This window comes from Anabrus simplex, chromosome 9 (genome assembly GCF_040414725.1).
Source record: "Anabrus simplex isolate iqAnaSimp1 chromosome 9, ASM4041472v1, whole genome shotgun sequence".
Lineage (NCBI taxonomy): Eukaryota > Metazoa > Arthropoda > Insecta > Orthoptera > Tettigoniidae > Anabrus > Anabrus simplex.
This window is the reverse complement of record NC_090273.1, coordinates 78,595,548-78,615,553: the sequence shown is the minus strand read 5'-3', so window position 1 is coordinate 78,615,553 and position 20,006 is coordinate 78,595,548. Positions and strand designations below refer to the sequence as shown.

The window sequence follows — 20,006 nt, the reverse complement described above, 5'->3', positions numbered from 1 at the left end:
GACTTTTAGGTGGCATAAACCTTCACTTTAGGTTTCTTGTATTCTTAAAGTAGGTTATTTTAGGTTTTGCCTCCAGGAAGCAATACTTTTCCGTTTTCGTAGTTCTATAAAATTTATTTATGTACTTATTTCACAAAAGTTTACATTGTCATATTCAAATTCATATTCATAAAAATACACAGAGAATACACTTTACTGTTTCTTTTATAGGTTATTTTTTGGCATTGCAGTAAATAACAACGTACATACTCAAATTGTCTGGCGTAAATGATTTCCTGTTGTCACGTAACACGTTCTTATATGACGAAAAACTTCTTTCAATGGAACATGACGTCATTGGGCGTAGTACGTAGATGCTAATGCATTAGTTGTAGGGGTAATTTTCCTGAATACTTTTTTCCCTGTAATACTGAATTGATAATTTTCATATCTTCAAAACCAGGATTGCGTTGAAGAATCTTCTGCAGCTTCGAAGAACATGCCACTCCCAATGGCCCAGGTATTTCCCTTCTGGAAACATTGCCAATGGTATCCAGGGAATCTTTGAGTGGCAAGATTGCACATTCCAACTGGAGAATAGCTTCTGGTATAAAACAAAAATGTGTCTTAATATATGCTAGGGAAGCGACGATGGTCGGGCACTCGAGCGATTTCTTGGCCTTGGCGATGCAGGAAGCTTCTGTTTCATCCAAGTCATTCATAGTAAATAGCAGCAGACAGCCAAGTTTCCTAGCGAGTGTCGGCTCAGGTGAAAAGAGGTACCTGACAGAAGACTACTCGACCATCTGTAGCAATCAATTTTCTTAATAAGTGCGATTTAGGCATTGTTTCGCTATACAACAATTACGGTTAGATAATACTACAGGAACCAGTCACCACACATGCTGCCGGCTGTACTCTCTATGGACGACTGGAGGCGAAACTGTTTACGTTCCAACTGACTTATCAGACGCATCAAGGAGCCTCCAGATGTCACATGTGTAGTGGGAAGCATGGGAGGAGCTGATTTAACGGTAGTAACATGAACTATCTCTGTCCTACTGCTTGTAATCACGGTGGAAATAATTTTACAATGCAGCGGAAATAACCTTCTTTATTTGAAGAAGGTAAAACAGCTATTTAGGTTATTTTAGGTGTCAACCCCTCATTTAGGTTTTTTAGGTGCAATGAAATTCACATATTCTGCTCCAGAATAAATATATTGAAATTTATGAATAAATAGCGAGGAAAATAATAGGTTAAAACCTAAAAATCCGGGCCGTAGTTATTACATGTTATATAGCCGTAAGTTGTTATTAAATTGTCATACAAAGTTCTGTTTCTGGAGGTTGAAAGCAAGTCTATATTTGAATCTCCAAGTATTATTGAAGTATGCCCTGAACTACTATTTAGGATATTTTCTAGATCGAACATAAAACTTGGCGAGTTATTTTCCTGTGGGTTATAGATGGTAATGATTTCATATCTTGATTTACTTTTGTAATCATGACTTGCAGTATGCTATGAGATTTATTTATTTCATTTATAACATTGCTTTTCCATTTGTTTGAAACATAAAGCAAAACACCCCCACCTATATGCTCTCTTACCACATGATGAGAAGTGTAGTTTTTTATTTCAAAAGCGTGGGTTAGTTTGTTGGTTAACCAATTTTCGGAGATTGCAAGAATATCTACTTCTTTAATCTGATCTAAGATAATTTGGATATCATCAAATTTATTTTTCATGCTTTGTGCATTTATGTGTAGGCCTTTCAATTCACATGATCTACTTTCTAAAACTCTATCTTTAATAGAGTTTTTATTGTTTATGGGAGGTACTAACATTTTACAAATCCAGAATGGTCTGTAGTCTTGTTACAGCACACACTTTGTGATAACAGATTAGTTATTACCTGAGACACTAAGTACCTTTTAGATGTGTTAGAGTGTGTTTTTTAAATTAAAACATCTTGTATACAACGGTGACCTCCAATTTGAAATTTATTGGCGTGTTGTGAAGTGTTGTGTTACCAGTGCTGCTTTATAGTGTTGAAGGATGGACATTGAACTGGGCGAAGGCCTTTGAAATGTGATGTATGGCAGAATGTTCAAGCTCCCATTGGTAGACCTTGTCACCAACGACAAGGAGGTACTTCACTCATCATCATCATCATCATTGTTGACCATCTCCCAGTTACCCAGGTGTGGTGTACGAGTCCCCTCCATCTTTGTCAATGTACCGCTGTTCCCTCATAATCTTCTCCCAATCTTGTCCTCTCTCCTCGATATCTTTCTTCACCAGATCTGTCTATTTTCCTCTGGGTCTGCCCACTGGTCTTTTTCCTTTTACTTCTTCATATTCTCTTCTTGCAGTCCTGCTTGCACTCATTCTTCTTACATGGACAAACTGCTTACTTCAGTTTTGCTTTCTGAATTCTCTGTAGTAGGGAGTCTCCTATTCCAACCTCCTCTCAAACTTTTTCATTCCAGAACTTGTCCTTCCTGCTCTTCTGTAACATGGTGCATAGGAACTTCATTTCTGCAGCTTGGAGTTTTGAGCTGTCTTGTGCTGTTGATGTGGTAGTTTCCAAGCTATACGTGAGGATGGGTGTATAATATGATTTATATAATGTAATTTTTGCTTTTAATGGCTCTTGTTCATCCCACAGCAGTTTTCTTACTTGGCGGTAAAATTGAGTTGCCTTGCTAATAGGACTGTCCACCTCATATTTTGCAAGGTTGTCTTTTGATACTATATTACCCAAGTACTTAAACGTTGGAACTCTGACCAGTTTGGTGTCATTTATTCTGATTTGTGGTTTGTCATCTCCCCTCTGTAACTTCATCATCACCATCTAAGCCTTGTTGATATTTATTATTTATTTATTATTTTTTTTACATAGTTTACGCCCACATTGGAGCACTTAAATCAAACCCAAATACATTTATGTTAACAAAGATTTAACTGAAGATTTAGCTTGCATCATCTTCTTCCTTTCCCAAAACCTCTTCATTCTGGCTGACCTGGCTGCCCTTTCTTCATCAGATATGACATATTGTTTGTGTTGTACAGTTTTTAATGACAATCTTATTTGTATGTTCTTGAGAATCCTTTTTTCTTCTCTATTTTCAATTTGCTTCATTGTAATATTCAGCTCTTCTAAATCATTCTGAACTTCTTTAAACCAATTATTTTTTGTTTTACTTTTCCAAAAGTAATTAAATATTTGTTTTATTATCCTATTATCATTTAATCTAGAAAGATGACAGAAAAAGGCAATTCTTCTTTTTCTCATCGTATCTATTACAGATTCACTTTCCCTACAAACCACTGCATTAGGCAATAATCTCCATTGTCCATCCACCTCTTAAACTTTTGACTCCATTTCTGCAGCTTTTTCTCCACATCATTTTCGGTTTCACCCCAGATCACCACGTCGTCTGCAATACTTTATTATATAAGGTACCTAAGATATTTCAATCACGTTAAAAACACAGTACCAGTTTCAACCCATTATTAAGGTCATCATCAGCTGCTGATGAACCTGCTTATTACCGGGCGAGTTGGCCGTGCGCGTAGAGGCGCGCGGCTGTGAGCTTGCATCCGGGAGATAGTAGGTTCGAATCCCACTATCGGCAGCCCTGAAAATGGTTTTCCGTGGTTTCCCATTTTCACACCAGGCAAATGCTGGGGCTGTACCTTAATTAAGGCCACGGCCGCTTCCTTCCAACTCCTAGGCCTTTCCTATCCCATCGTCGCCATAAGACCTATCTGTGTCGGTGCGACGTAAAGCCCATAGCAAAAAAAAAAAAAAAAAAAAAAAAAAAAAAAAAAAAAAAAAAAAAAAAAAAAAAAAAACCCTGCTTATTCATAACAATTGTACAATATAAACATTACTTAGTCTAAACTTGAGTGACACAAATTTTATTAAAATGTTATGTAACAATGTTAAAATATACTTCAGGGTATAGTTCTTAAAATCTAAAAAGTCTTTGGCATCCTTATGACACATTTAAACAGTATCGTGTTGTATTGATAACATCCTGGTTTACAATACGTTCAATAGGCATTCTCTATTAGTCAAATTAATTTCACCTTTTTTTTTCTCTTATAGATCAATTGACATTGTCCAAATGAAACACAAGTATGAAGAGGGGAGCATTCACACTTACTACCGTTGACATCAATACTCCACAACACAGCAACTTATGTTAAATTAATAAACTTCATTGTTTGTCCATATTGAACCAAGATTACAACTTTTATTATAATTTTGGGTACACCTTATTCAAGACATAAAAATTGTTGCGTAGATGTAATTACAACATATAATTCAATCAGTACTAGTTTCAATGCACCACTGTGTCATCATCAGCTGATAGAAGTTTCTAGAAAAATTGACAATCATATAAGTTTATCAACGTCATCACAATATAAAACTATATAAACAACATGAAACTGTGTTAAAAATATACTGTCTCTGAGTTCGTATTTTCAACAAGTCCAAGACTTATGAGTCTTATGCCATAAACTGATAAAAACATATGCAAATCGGTTTGCTCACTTTGATATAATGTGGATTTAAAAGAATAACAAATTAAAATAAAACAGTCTTGAAACACTATGTGCTTAATTTAAGAAGTGTGATAAGTTTATCAGTTTATGGCATAAGACTCGCCCGGTTGATGGGCGACAATATAAAATTTCACGGATATTTCAGAATGAGCTGAAACGCATTCCTTGTGCTGTTGAAGGAGGTTCGAACCTTTGAGAACAAAAAAGACACTTTTTGGAGACCGGCAGTTACACTGCAGGAAATGCTCAAATGTGAAGTTCTCAGAATGTCAATTTTTAATGATATTATATTACACAGACCTGTATGATTGTTTATAATCATTAAATTTGCATCAACTATCACACACAGTTTTTCATAATCTGAAAAAATAATAAAAAGTTATAATTACTTGCCTTCATCTTCCATTTTTTTCTCCTATTTTGCTCCATACACACTTCTTCAAGCCACTGTTCATGTATTTCAGACCAGCTAAATTATATCAAAAAGAATGTGCTTTCACTAATTCAATCAGTAGTTCGTCTTTCATTTCAGGAGGTAAGGATCAGTTCAAACTTATACAGATAACACAGCACTCCAAAGATAACTGAGAAGCCGGAAGGTGGGAAGAGAGAAAACAAGAAAATATCATTGGCGAGCGAATACGTTTTGCTAGCACGGATTGCAGAGAAACACTAAAAGTCTTGGCGAATGCCGTCATTGGAAGTGTTGGAACTTGTCACTTTGTTTACAAGGCAACAATATTTTATTTTCGCGGAAGATGCTGTCAAATCATGGATGTCGCCGTCAAGTCCCACAGATGTTTGGATCAACCTTTAACTCTCTCAAAACATGGTAAGGCAGCCTGTTTCAGTCATACATGACAATTACAGCCTGTTACAATTGGTCATACAAGGCAAGTTAGAAGGTTAGTTTGGACGTGGGTGGGGAGATTATCCCGGATGTGGAACATTTGACATCGGTTCACCATTCATGATACAGCAACTCTGATAAGGATAACACAAAATAGAGAAAATGACTCTATGATAGTTGACAGTCTTCCATGGGGAGATGGTGGTAGTAATAGTAGTAGTAGTAGTAGTAGTAGTATGGGTGTAAAAATACAAAAATAAATGAATGCTGCATGCATAATGAGCATATAACTTTGATAATCTAGACGAGATATTCAACTACTAAATTCTAGTTAAAGTGATCACACACCGGGCGAGTTGGCCATGCGGTTAGGAGCGCACAGCTGTGAGCTCTCATCTGGGAGATAGTAGGTTCGAACCCCACTGTCGGTAGCCCTGAGGATGATTTTCCATGGTTTCCCATTTTCACACCAGGCAAATGCTGGGGCTGTACCTTAATTAAGGCCATGGCCGCTTCCTTCCCATTCCTACGTCTTTGCTGTCCCACCATCATCATAAGACCTATCTGTGTCGGTGCGATGTTAAGCAAAAAAAAAAAAGAAACGTGTTCATTGTTTTGCATAGTTTCAAGAAGTGAGTTATTTTCTATGATTCTAGTTCTGTTGCTTGTCTTATTAAATAAATAAAACCTTGTAGGAACTACAACTTCCTCAGAACCTCGAACACTGTGAACTCAGTAAAGGAGAGAAGCACATATTGCTAGAATGAAAACATACTGGGCGTGAGGAAAAGTCTAAGGAAGTTGAAACCAAGTGGTCTATAAATTGTGTAATTGATGTAAAAAATAAAAGCAAATATTTTTCTAAAAGAATCTCAAGGCACATACAACCTAGCATTAGGCCTTGGCTTCTCAGGGTGACTGCTGCCCATCCAGATGGCCTGCAGATATTGGAGCGTCACGTGTTCAGCTGTTTGCTTGGACTTTATGGTGTGTCATATTAAACTCTTCAGTTGGTCTCACGAGGCAAATACACGGAAGGGAAAGTGAAATAAGCATTAGCCGGGCTGGGTGACTCAGACGGTAGAGCACTGGCCTTCTGCCCCCAACTTGGCAGGTTCGATCCTGGCTCAGTTCAGTGATATTTGAAGGTGCTCAAATACGTCAGCCTTGTGTCGGCAGATTTACTTGCACGTAAAAGAACTCCTGTAGTACAAAATTCCAGCACCTTGGCGTCTCCAAAAACCTAAAAGAAATGGTTAGTGGGACATAAAGCAAATAACATTATTATTGAAATAAGGAATATTTATTCTGTCTTGTTCATTATTGCACATTGCCTCTTGTTTTTCTGATTTAAACTGTTTCCAGGCATACTATGTAATAAAAGAAATGAGTGAATGGCAAGTAATATTTGGCATACTTATTACTGGGTTACAAAGAGATCAATATGGTTGCAGGCTTATTGTTGATACAAAGTGATAACAACACTGCAACAAATATAATTAATAAAGTATTTCATTACCTCTTTTATTATTAACATTTTACTTCTTCTTTATCTTCTTCTTCTTCTTCTTCCTCTTCGTCATGTGCCATCTTCCATTCAAGGGTGGTGACAATCACAGCTACTGCAGCAGAGAGAAGTTCTTCTGGTACTTGTCCCTCAGGTTCTTAAGCCATAAATTTCTTAGTCAACCAGGGCCCTAAAGTCCTACTTTCCCTTGCTTCATCAGTTGTAGGATCCTCTACTTTTCGTTACGCACCATGTGTTCAAAATATTCAAGCTTCAATCTTTTGATAAATATCAGTTCTTCTATCTTTAAACATAGCCTCTCAGTATTGCTCACTTTTCCCATCCACAAGATGTCTGCTGGTTAAGCCAGTTTTTCGTATATGATCTGAGTCCACCCTTCCATTCCATAGAACATGAGACAAAAATGCTCTTATCATTCAACTTCAGGGTTCAAGATTGCCCGTTTTAAACCTGCCAGAGGTTGATTTTGAAAGGGCAGAATGAAATCCATTTGAAACTCCTTGTCATATGATGCTGGCATGTAAAAGATCTCTGGTGACACGTTTGGTATTTATATGACAAAATTATTTAAAACTGAACAAGAAATCCCCCAACAACATTCTACTTTCTGGTAGATTAAAATAGATTGTTAAATTGACACACAAGCTGTGTAAATGATATCAAATCAAAATATATGCAACATGGTGGCTGAGGCCTTAGATGATGATGATGATGATGATAAAATTATTATTGTTTATTTTATTTTATTTTAATTAGTCAGGTTTATGGGGGTTTTTCTTCTTTTTGTCAGCCCAATACCATTTCAGCCTTTCTGAACGTAATTTTCTTTCTGCTTCTGGAATCACTCTTCCTATTCTCTGCTTGTTGATTTTTGTCTGTAGTTTAGTGTGTTTACCTTTCAATATGTTGAGTATATTGGTTTTGTATTTTAAATCTTCTATTGTAATATTCAACTCGCTCATGTCTTAAGTTCTGTGCTCCATCTAATATTATTCTTACTCTTACTCTTCAATAATTTTTCTATTATTTTTCTACTGACTCTATTTTCTGGTGATTGTATTAGATGCTTTAAGAATGATATTCATTTCTTTTTCTTTGTGCTAGTCACAGGTTCTATTTCTTTATAAACTGTCTTATTGGAAGCTGGGACACCCTCTCTCTAGGGGTTATAAATATATTGGCAAAAACATAAATATATTGGGGTTATAAATATGGAGAGCCCTTGCCCTGGGTTATGGGTGAAGACCTCAATGGCATCTACTGCAGATAAGATGGACTTCGATATAGTGAGGATGGTGGAAGGGGCAAAGTTTCCAGTCTCCGTTCACTTGATAACTTTTATTTAAACAGATTCTCACTTCTTTCCTTTATAACTTGAGTATTCTATCTATTGCAACTGTGTTTGTTGTTTTGAACAATGTTTCACATGCATATGTATTATCCGCACACTTTATCTTGGTGCATTTACACCCTAGTGCTGAATCGGTCAACCTCGGCGATCTTCGAGATTCGTACTGGCAACCTTTGAAACACAAACTATGAATCGCTTAAGCATCGTTGTGCGACATCTGGCGTACACTTTACGTACTAGTACTGTTGCTGTTTACACAACAAAGCCAAAGTATAGAATTCATGCTAGGAACAAGATTCGCATCGAGAAATGTTTTATAATGTTATATAATGTGTATGTGACATAGTTGTTGGCTTAAGATGATAACGGTTTAGAAATTTCATATCGATCGATCATATTCTCGATTCAATACAGATTTCATTTTCATTCAGTTGACAGCACCAGGCAGCGCTATCGATACCGGGACAGCTCCCTCCTTACTCCTCACCCCCGTATACAAATGCACCAAGATGAAGTGTGCAGATAATAATTTGTCTCTCCAAATAACGTCAGCCTTTATGGGTGGGGTTAACTTCCAATTAGTAAACAGGGGAACCTGACCACTACAGAGAGCATCCCCAGATGGCGAATAGGGGGTCTCTACAGTACGTAGTGCTGGTTGAAATACCTAATACAACCCACGGACCAACAGGTAGTCCAATTCCTGGGGGCTTTACAGTACTGGGACACCCTCTCTCCAGGGGTCATAAATATATTGGCAAAAACATAAATATATTGGGGTCATAAATATGGAGAGCCCTTGCCCTGGGTAATGGGTGAATACCTCAATGGCATCTACAGCAGATAAGATGGAATTCGGTATGGTGAAGATGGCAGAAGAGGCAAATCCACAGCGCCTGTACTCCAGAGGAGCGGCTACAAAAGGCGTCTGAATCCATGTTAGGGGCAATCTGATTAAAACCTGGCAGAAGGTAATAAAATGCCTTTGGGAGTGGCAAACCCATCGTACAAACAGCGAGTGCGAGTGAATCAAGTCCTTGGAAAATGCTAGGGTGTCAACCTGAAGTGACGCGCAGTTTGTGAGAAGTGAGCTACCAGACATCACAAGAATCGGTATCATCAGTGTCACAACTTTGAATGGCAAGGTAGAAGAACTCGTAGAATATAGGGAGAAGAAAGACATAGCAATGAAATGAAATGTTGTATGGCTTTTAGTGCCAGGATATCCCAGGACAGGTTCGGCTCGCCAGGTGCAGGTCTTTCTATTTGACGCCCTTAGGCGACCTGCGCGTCATGATGATGATGAAATGATGATGAAGACAACACATGCACCCAGCACCTGTGCCGTAGGAATTAACCAATTAAGGTTAAAATCCCCGGCCCGGTCGGGAATCGAACCTGGGACCCTCTAAACCGAAGGCCAGTACGCTGACCGTTCAGCAAACGAGTCGGACAAGACATAGCAATGATGGGATTGAATGAGACAAAATGGAAGGGGAAAGGTCAAAAAGAATTGAAGAAAGGGTATAGATTATATTGGAGTGGAGGAAAGATGCCAACAAATGGTGTTGGTGTCATATTGAGAGAAGACCTAGTGCAGTATGTGGACAAAATTGACCAGATCAGTAAGAGGATAATTAAAGTTGGACTTGAGAGTGGAATCTAGGATTTTATACAGGTTTATGCACCCCAATCGGGGAATGCAGATGAATGTTTAAGAGAGTTTCTAGAAGAACAGGAAAGTTGTATTGAAGACAAAGAGGTTATAATAATGGGAGACATGAATGCACATGTTGGAATAGACAGACAGGGAAAAGAAGAAAAAATTGGCCCCTATAGTTACGGGAACCAAGAAGAAGAAGGAGATTTGGTAATATATTTTCGTAGAAGGAATGGATTAATTGTTGGAAATACATGGTTTAGAAAAAAGAACTCACAAAAAATAACTAGATATGGTTGGGGAGATAGAAAGACAAAGACAATGATTGATCTTATTCTGGTGGAGAAGGAGAAACGTAGACAACTGGAAGATGTGACAGCAATTCCAAGAGCAGATTTTGAAAGAGACCATAAAGTGGTGGTAGCCAAATTAAGACTTGATAAAATAACAAAGTTAGTAGACAAAAGGGAAAGGAAAATAAAGGGATGGAAATTAAAAGAGAAAGAAAATAAGGGAAAAGTTTCAAGAGGATCTGAAGAAAGAAATTCCCAAAGATGATGGGAATAGTGTGGAAGAGGAATGGACATGTTTGAGAAATGGTTTTGTAAAGTGTGCAGTAAACACCTTTGGAAGACTATCAGGGATAAAAATGGAGAAGGAGACTCCTCGGTGGAACAGCAGGGTAAAGGAAGCAGTTAAAGAGAAACAAATGTCTTAGAGGAAGTGGATAGGCAGCAGTAGTACAGAGAATTGGCAGAAATATAAAGAAGCCAAAACGTTATGTAAGAAAACAGTACAGGAAGAGAAACACAAGAGCTGGGAAAGTTTCACAGAAACTTTACAGGAGGATATAAAGGAAAATAAAAAGGTTTTGTATACGTATGGTTTGGTGAAGAATAGTTTACGAAATAGGGAAGATACAAAATTTGTAAAAACTGAAACAGGGCAGATATTGACGCAAAGAAATGACATACTAAAAAGATGGGAAGAATAATTCTCAGCATTGCTAAATATTAAATACAGTGAACTGGTAGATGAGAAGGAGCAAGAAGAAACAATGGGGAAAGAAGAAGAACAAGAAAAGGAGATATCAATGTTAGAAATAGTGGAAGCCATACAAAAGATGAAGAGCGGTAAAGCAGCAGGAGTGGATGAGGTAACTATGGAAATGGTAAAAGCAGCAGGACCAATAGGGCTACAGTTGCTGTATAGATTATTAGGAATAATCTGGAGGAAGAAAGAGATCCCAGAAGAGTGGGGAAAGTGTTTAATTATCCCGACATTTGAAAAAGGTGATGAAGAGGAATGTAATAACTACAAAGGGATCACCCTTATTACCCATGTAGCTAAGACATTTGTATTGGAAGGAAGACTGAGGAGGAAGCTAGAAGGATAAATGGAAGAAGAACAGTATGGTTTTAGGAAAGACTGATCAACGTTTGATGTGATCTTAGCATTAAGACATATGATGGAGAAAATATGGGAGTTTGGAAAAGACATATTGATGACATTTATTGACATTGAGAAAGCTTATGACAGTGTGCCCAGACAGTTGGTATGGGACACATTAAGGAAAAAACAAGTTAACAGAGTGGAAGTGCAAATGATAAAAGCTATGTACAAAAATTTTGTTAGTAGTGTGAAGATTAGTGTAGGAAAAACAAAATGGTTTAACGTTGAAGCTGGTCTCCGACAAGTAATTGTACTATCCCCCATACTATTCATCATAGTCATTGATGAAATTCATCATCATCTTCATTGTACAGTTCCAGTTACTCAGGTACTGTTTATGAGCTCTTCCACTTCTTCCTGTCCATATACAACATATCATTGAGAACATTATCCACTGTCCATCCCCTGGTAACTAGATCAACCTTGATCATGTCTATCCATTGGGTTTTGGGTCTTCCTGCAGATCTTTTCCCCTCTACCTGTCTTTTCAAACTTATTCTGGCTGTTCTTGTAGGCTCCATCCTCATCACATGCCTGTACCACCATAGTCTGAATGTGCCGTTTCGGTCTAATAGGGATGTCTTTATTCCGACTTCTTTCCTCACCTCCTCATTTCTTAACTTGTCCATCTTGTACTTCTGGATGGTGGATCTAAGTAATTTCATCTCTGATGCTTACAGTCTTGACAAATCTCTTTTTGTGAGGGTGCACGCTTCAATACCATAGATCAATATTGTTATGAAATAGCTGTTAAACATCATCAGTTTGGCCGGTTTTGGAATCGTGTCATCCCATAAAAGTGTTCTTACTTGTTGGTAGAATTCTGATCCCTTTTGAAATCTGTTTGTAATTTCCTTTCTGACCAAATTATCACTGAAGATTACACTTCCAAGGTAAGGAAAACTATCCACATACTCTAGCTGGTGGTCTCCTAGTTTTACACTTGCTGGACGCCCTTCTCTGTTGACTGCTATCATCACTGTCTTGGTCTTTCTGATGTTGAGATTATATTCTTGGAAATGGGAATTCCGTACGTTGAGTTTGGTCTGTACTTCCTTTTCTGTTTCACCCCAAATCATGATATCATCAACAAAGGCCACTGCATTCAGCTCACCTAACTTTTCCTTGACGTTCTTTATTATATTGTCCATAACAGTGATGAACAGTAGTAGGGTCAGTGCACTTCCTTGTTGAACTGCACTCTTGGTCCCCAACCATGATGATCGATCTTCTCCAATTTGTACACAGCTAGTACAGTCTTTGTACAACATCTGAATTTTCTTTCCCAGTCCTTCAGGCACATTTCTTTTACACTATAAATTGAGGATAATTATTTGAAAGGTAATAAATTCGTGATGTGTTAATGACGTCACGTTGTATTTGTATTGAAAAGGTGGGCATAATTATCCTCAATTTATAGTGTAAATCTAGATTCAATACGGACCAAAATGTTCTTAACTTTAAATAGAACATTTCTTTTCCTCACACACTCCCAGATCTTATCTCTTATAACACTATCATAGGCCATTTCTATATCCAGGAATACAATGACCAGGTTCTTGTCTTTCTCCCAATTTAAATTCATAAGATGAAATTCATAAGAACATTAAACAGAGATTGGGAAGACAGGCAACAAAAGCCATGTTGTTTGCAGATGGTATAGTGATATGGGGTGAGGATGAAACCTAAGTGCAAAATACAAATAGATATGTGGAATCAAGAGATAGAAAAATTTGGGATGAAAGTAAGCACAGAGAAAAGTAAAACAATAGTGATGACAAGGGGAAGGAAGGAAGGAAGGAAGGAAGGAAGGAAGGAAGGAAGGATGGAAGAGGAAAGATAAAACTGAATGGTAATATTCTGGAAGTGGTTAAAAGTTTCAAGTACTTGGAAGTGTGACCACAGAAGATGGAAAAGATAACCGAGGAAATTGGGAAATGAATACAAACAAGGGGTATTTTCTGGAACCAAGATGTTCCGAAGAAATGTAAGAAAGTATTATATTCAACCTACTATGAACCCATACGAACCTATGCAGCTGGATCATGGACTACAACAAAACGAGAGGAGAGTAGAATATAGGCAGCGGAGATGAAATTCCTAAGAGGTATCGAGGGCAAGACCAGAAAGGATAGAATTAGAAAAGAAGTGATAAGGAAAAGGACAGGTATCTTGAAATGTCAAGACGGGATAGAAACAACAAAGCTAAAGTGGTATGGGCATATGATGAGAATGGGCGAAGAGAGAGTGCCAAAAAAAAAGCTTTTTCAGAGAAGTTAACATGAAAGAAACCACGAGGAAGACCCCGAAAGAGGTGGTCATATTCAGTGTGGGAGTTCACAGAGAAGAGGGGAGAAAAACCAGAAGATGTACCTGAAAAAGGAGAAGAGTGGTGGGGAGACAGGCAGCAATGGAGGTCCTTGATTCACAACCCGACCCGGGAAGCTGGAAATGAGAAATGAAGATGATGATGATGCATATGTAATTTGTGGCAGGGTAACTGTCTTGTAGTGTTTCATTTTGGTTGCTATTGAGAGACACTTTTTATTATATGTATTCTTGGTAACATGCTGTGCTGTAAACAGTTTATGTATTCTATTTTGCCATGCTGGTTTCTCGTTCAGGTTGTATGTGATTATTTTACCTAAATATTTAAATTTTTCTACAATTTTTATATCTTGGCCTCCCAGCTTAATTTTGTTTGCAAGGAGAAGTTAGCATAATTTCTGTTTTTTCAAATTAAATTTTCAAACCAATATTTTGAGCTATTTTCTGTAAAGATTTTATTTGTTGTTTTGTTTCCTGAATATAATTGGCCAGAAGAGCTAGATTATCAGCAAATCTTAGACGGTTCAAATGTATGTCATCCTTCTGAGTTCTAATTTTTATATTTTTTGAGTTGTTCTTGTACCATTCCTTCATAACGTACTCTAGTGCACAATTAAAAAGAAGAGGTGACAATCCGTCACCCTGTCTTAAATGAGTTGTTACCAAGAATGGTTCAGAAAGTTCTCCTCTGAATTTAATTTTAGAAATTGTATTAGTTAGAGTAAGTTCAGTCAATATGATTAGCTTTGGGTGAAGTCCAAAATGTCTTAAATTTTTTAATAATGACGATCTGTGGATGGAGTTGTAAGCTTTCTTGAAATCTATCATCATCATCATCATCATCATCATCATCATCATCATCATCATCATCTGAGTGGGTCATACGATAGACTTCTGGCATTCTGAACTCAAGTTGGCGAGTCCATTCCCAGCTCAGGCTGATGGTACAGTATTTGAAAGTGCTGAGCGTTGTGGCTGTAGATTTATACCAGCATTTAAGACAACTCAATCAATCACCACCTGTGGGTGGGGGCAGTAGAATAACCCCCACGCTATCCCCTGCCTACATTAAGAAGTGACTAAAAGGAGTCCCAAGGCACTCTCAACTTGGGAGCGTGGATTGGAGACCACATGGCCCTTAGCTAAGTCCTGGCATTGTTTCCACTTACTTGTGTCAGGCTGCTCACTTTTATCCATTCTATACAGCCTCCCTAAGTCAACTCTTGTTATTTTCTGATCCCAACGGTATTAGGTTTGCAAATCTTGGGAGTCTTTAATTTTCATGCCCTTCTTGGCAGTTTTCTGTCTTTGGCAGATGCTTTCAGTTTTTGAATGGCCGATGCTTTCAGTTTTTGAAGTGTCGGACCCCTTCCATTTTCTCCCTCTGATTAGTGTCAATAGAAGATAGTTGCTTTGTTGTACTTCCCTTTAAAACAATAATCACGACCACCACCACACAATGAATCTTTAACTCCTGCAAGACAAAGTTCTGGTACCTCGATGTCTCTAAAAAGCATTTACTGGAATGTAAAAACGATAGTGTTATTGATCTTATTATAAACAATACATCATGATGTATGTATGATATAGCTAAAAGGAAAATAACAGATTTGTCGTCACAGCGTCTTCATCTCTGTGACTCAAAAATGCCATGAAGTTAACTTATTATCACCAAGCAAGTGGCCGCATGGTCTGGGTCACGTAGCTATCAGCTTGCATTCGGGAGATAGTGGGTTCAAACCCCACTGTCGGCAGCCTTGAAGATGGTTTTCTGTGGTTTCCTATTTTCACACCAGGCATATGCTGCGGCTGTACTTTAATTAAGGCCATGGTTGCTTCCTTCCCACCCCTAGCCCTTTTCTATCCCATTGTTGCCATAAGACCTATCTGTGTCAGTGCGATGGTAAAGCAAATTGTAAAAGTTATGATTGTTTATCACTTAAGAAATTGAATATTATTTTTACTGTATTCTCCTTCTTTTTCTTATTCATTTCCTGTTTCCAGTCTTCTGGGCTGGGTTGTGAATCAAGGACCTGCACAGATTTCTGTCTCTCTGCCGCTCCCTTCCTCCAAAATTTCTTCTTTTACTCCTCTTTTCTCTATACTCTCCTTCACCGTATCCGTCCACCTCTTTCTGGGCCTTCCCCCTTGTCTTCCTCCTAGTATTTTCTCAATAATTACTCGCTTTGGAACTCTATCCTCTTCCATTGTCATCATGTGTTCATACCATTTCAGTTTACTGGTCTCTATCACATCTTCCAGTTTAGGGAATCCAAATCTCTTTCTGATTTCTGTGTTTCTAATTTTATCCCTTCATGTCTTCCCAATTATTCTGCTAAGGAATTTCATCGCGGCTGTTTGGATTCTGCTTTCATCATGTTTTGTTGCTATCCATTTTTACTGTACAGTTTCTTATTCCCTGCAGGTACCTGACCCACGTTATCCTTTTCTGGGAGTGCATTTCACACCAAGAATGGATGGAAGTGTCTGGCTGGGACCAAATGCTGTGCTAGCATTTAAGCGAGAGGGCTATAAGTAAGTATTAATGTCTTGCTACAAATTATCAGGGACAATTTATAATGTTTCTTGTTACTTATTTACTGTACTTCCATATTTAACTGTTAGTTTGATCACAGTTTTTGAGAAGAATGTTCAAAATACTTGTACCGTACCACAAGCATTTAAGCATTATAACCTCTTCCTATACAAAATACGCATTTAAGATTTTAATAACTTGGAAGGAGGATAGGCACATGCCCTGTAAGAACTTATTTCTGCTGATTAGCTTCATCAAGACAGTTGGGATCCAAGGTCATTGAAGATAAGAACAAATTTGCCCTTAAATTGTATCAAGAAAAATATTCTTGTATTACTCTTAAAGAGACAGAGTCTGTATTAGAAGTCATGAGAAAATATACCACCGCTGGGCTGAGTGGCTCAGACGGTTAAGGCGCTGGCCTTCTAACCCCAACTTGGCAGGTTCGATCCTGGCTCAGTCCGGTGGTATTTGAAGGTGCTCAAATACGACAGCCCCGTGTCGGTAGATTTACTGGCACATGAAAGAACTCCTGTGGGACTAAATTCTGGCACCTCGGCGTCTCCGAAAACCGTAAAAGTAGTTAGTGGGACGTAAACCAAATAACATTATTATTATTAAAATATACCACCACCAGATTCAACCACCATGGTGCACATTGTGATGACGACAGAGGTCGCCTCCTGGTACCCTCATGTAGAGAACGTTCATGTGAGATAGAATGTGGCCCCTGGTATATCTGCTAATATCTCTCACCAGCAAATGATAACAGGAACCTGCTGTCACATCATATCCAATCCACACATTATTTTTTGAATCCAGGATTCAATGCGACAGCAGGTTGATGCATGTTTTGATGTTAATGGAGGGTATTTTGAACATTTGTAAGAAAGAATTTCTGGTGGTATGGTCTGTTCCTGTGTGTTTGCCATGGTTAATGTACTATATAGAGTTGTAGAAAAGGAGATATAACATGAAAATAAAGCATTTCCAGGCCCATGACCATACAACATACAGTAGAAGTCCACTATAGTGAGTACTACATTGTAATGACACCTTTCTCTGTCACTTCAGAATTCGTATATTAGATTGCGTATTATCCTTCGGTTACAGCAAAAACCCTATCACTGATGCCTCTGTTATTACGAGCAATTAAGTATGTGTTATTTTTCTGTTATCAGTATTTATGCACCCCAGTGATTATATTGAATGCAATCAATCATCTTCAGTATAGTTTTCTTGCTTTGTGCACCAGCGAGCTCTTTCGTCGACATTCAAACTCGAAGATGATGGCAGAAACGATTAGTAATACTTGTCGCCTGGTATTCTGTAAACACCTGGTCGATAGCAGTAGTTAACTCATTATAAATAAAGGATGAAGTAAACGATCACTTAATTTTAATGCTATGTACTAAAATTAAATAAGAATGTGATGCACATAAAAATACGGCGCAGAGTGAATGACTGAATTCAGAAGTTAGTTTATACAGTAAAACCTCGTTAGGATGTTTCTGCAGGGGTCAAGAAAAGAGAATGAGTTCAGCAAGAAAACGTACTATTGAATACACGAATAAAAACTGTCCAACACAGATATGTAAACACTTGATATGTTTTTTTCCCCGACATGCATGCACTTTACATACATTATAAACAGGTACAATGAAGGATATAGGGTGTCTGCCATTTCTAAAGGTGAGATGAGAGTATTAAAAGACGTGTAAAAGACGAGAAAACAAATAGGAACATTTTTTCCTTTTCCACTGGGGCTTAATAAATAACAACAGTGTATTGAAAGGTATGGAAAACAAATGATATTAAATATAAAAACATTTGCACTGGGGTCCATAAAGGTATCAGCACATTATTGCAGATCATACTCTTTCTAAAACAAATGCCAGGCAAAGCCTTATATTTTCGACCATTGGGTTATTAAATGGGCAGCGGGGATAGGACGGACAGAAAAGTGGCAGCCCAAGGGGCTGGATAATAAGTCGTATTAAATGAAAATGCCAAACTTTATTTAACAGTAACAACTCGCCAAGCTTTGTTTTATACAATATTGAAAGCTTTAACACCTTTAAAGCTATCAAATCCCAACAACTTACAGTTAAAGGAAATCACACCTGTATACACTTTCAGAACAACAGCAGGATCAGAATGAGGGGACCAGCTCTCACCTTCAGTTACAGTTCAGTTACCTCCATACCTTGGGAAGGTATTAAACGCTCAATAGCTACACCTTTGATAAACATATCAGATACATATTTATTACAACCATGGTGACCCTATTAGGTACGTGTTCATATCCTTTGTGAAGGGTTTCTCGAGCTAACTACCCTGAACATAAGCCGGGGATCGAACAGCAATAAGTATAAAGGACAATGCATAGATACTTTCTAAATATAAGAGAAACACAATAAAAATTCACAAACCTTGCAGCAATATTAAGAGTAGGTTAAACTAGGCCTCTCACTGCCTTAAAAGGAGGCAATGCTTCAAGCATATAGAAAATGCCCACCAAATGACAGTGCCTTTGGAAATCAACACTAATCTAATCTCACCATCGGGGACTTGCCTGTCTCAACAATTTCCAATATCGGGAGCAAATGAGGTACATGATTACCTGCGAAGAGCCTTTCGCAGAAGGGGAAAACATCTTACCCAAGAAAATACATTCTTTGCCAACTCGATCGAACACATCACCTTGAAACCTTAAGTAAAGATAATATCGAAATCACAAGGCTCCTAACATTACACATTCATAATAATTTTTTAAATAATTACTTCAGGCCCCTTTCCAGTTAACAACATCTTAACGGTATCAAGGTCCCTCTCTCTCTCTTACCTCCATGCTAGCATGCCGGGTATGAAGGGTCGCAAGGCGAGCCCAAAAAGGCAGCGCACAGCACCAGTGCCAACAGGAGAATGACCCAGCGGCCAGGTAAGGCTGCCACGAGCACCACACCGGTTATGTGAACCGGGACTCCCCTCTGGAGGAGAGGGGAGGAGCGGAAGGGCACAAAGCAAGAGAGAGAGAGATAGAGAGAGAGAGAGAGGCTTCGCAAAGCAGGCAGGGACAGTTCAGAGCGAGATAAAATCTACATTTCTCTGAAGACATACAGGAAGGGAGGCAAACAATTTATTCATTAACAGGGGTAAAGCATAGCAAGGCAAAATACATCAAAGAAATACACAATACATAACACAGCTTGCAAGCACATACAGTAACATGAAGATGAAGAAAGGATAGGCCAGGCAGAATAACAGGTTTTACATGGCACAGATCCTCCCCACCTTAAAGCCGATGTCGGAGAAAGATGAAAGATAACTTCAAGAATAAAATATGAGTGCAATTCTTCTTAAAAGAGTTCCATGCCTTTGGAAAATTTCCTCCTTCAAGGAGCACAAATTTTTTGAATCATAAGTTGACTCGGAACGAAGGTAATTCAGCCACACTGGAAGTTCATAGGCGGCACTCCAGGAAGCTTGGAGAATAAGGTACAGCAACAAATTTCCCACTCAGTCCTTCACATAGCAAGGTTGCAGAGGCAGGGCAACCAAGAAGAGTACTGCACCATAGCATCAGATAGGCAAGAAGATAGAGGATCCGAACACATGACATGGTCCACGAGGAACCGAAACATAGGTCACAGCATGCAAAACGTACCAACAGCTCCACCGAGGGTCCCTCCCAGAAAGCTTGGCAACAGGATGCACCGAAAGGCTGGAATAATAACTGTTACG

At 38.3% G+C, this 20,006-nt stretch overlaps 1 protein-coding gene across 3 annotated transcripts in view; it reads left to right on the top strand.

The window, feature by feature from the left end:
* Positions 1–20,006, top strand: part of LOC136881242 (L-2-hydroxyglutarate dehydrogenase, mitochondrial) — a 182,947-nt gene that overhangs the window by 95,726 nt on the left and 67,215 nt on the right. For all 3 annotated transcript variants that reach the window (XM_067153993.2, XM_067153994.2, XM_067153991.2), the window contains one exon: positions 16,152–16,261. In XM_067153993.2, the coding sequence (XP_067010094.1) occupies positions 16,152–16,261 (110 nt within the window). The remainder of the gene's footprint in view (positions 1–16,151; positions 16,262–20,006) is intronic.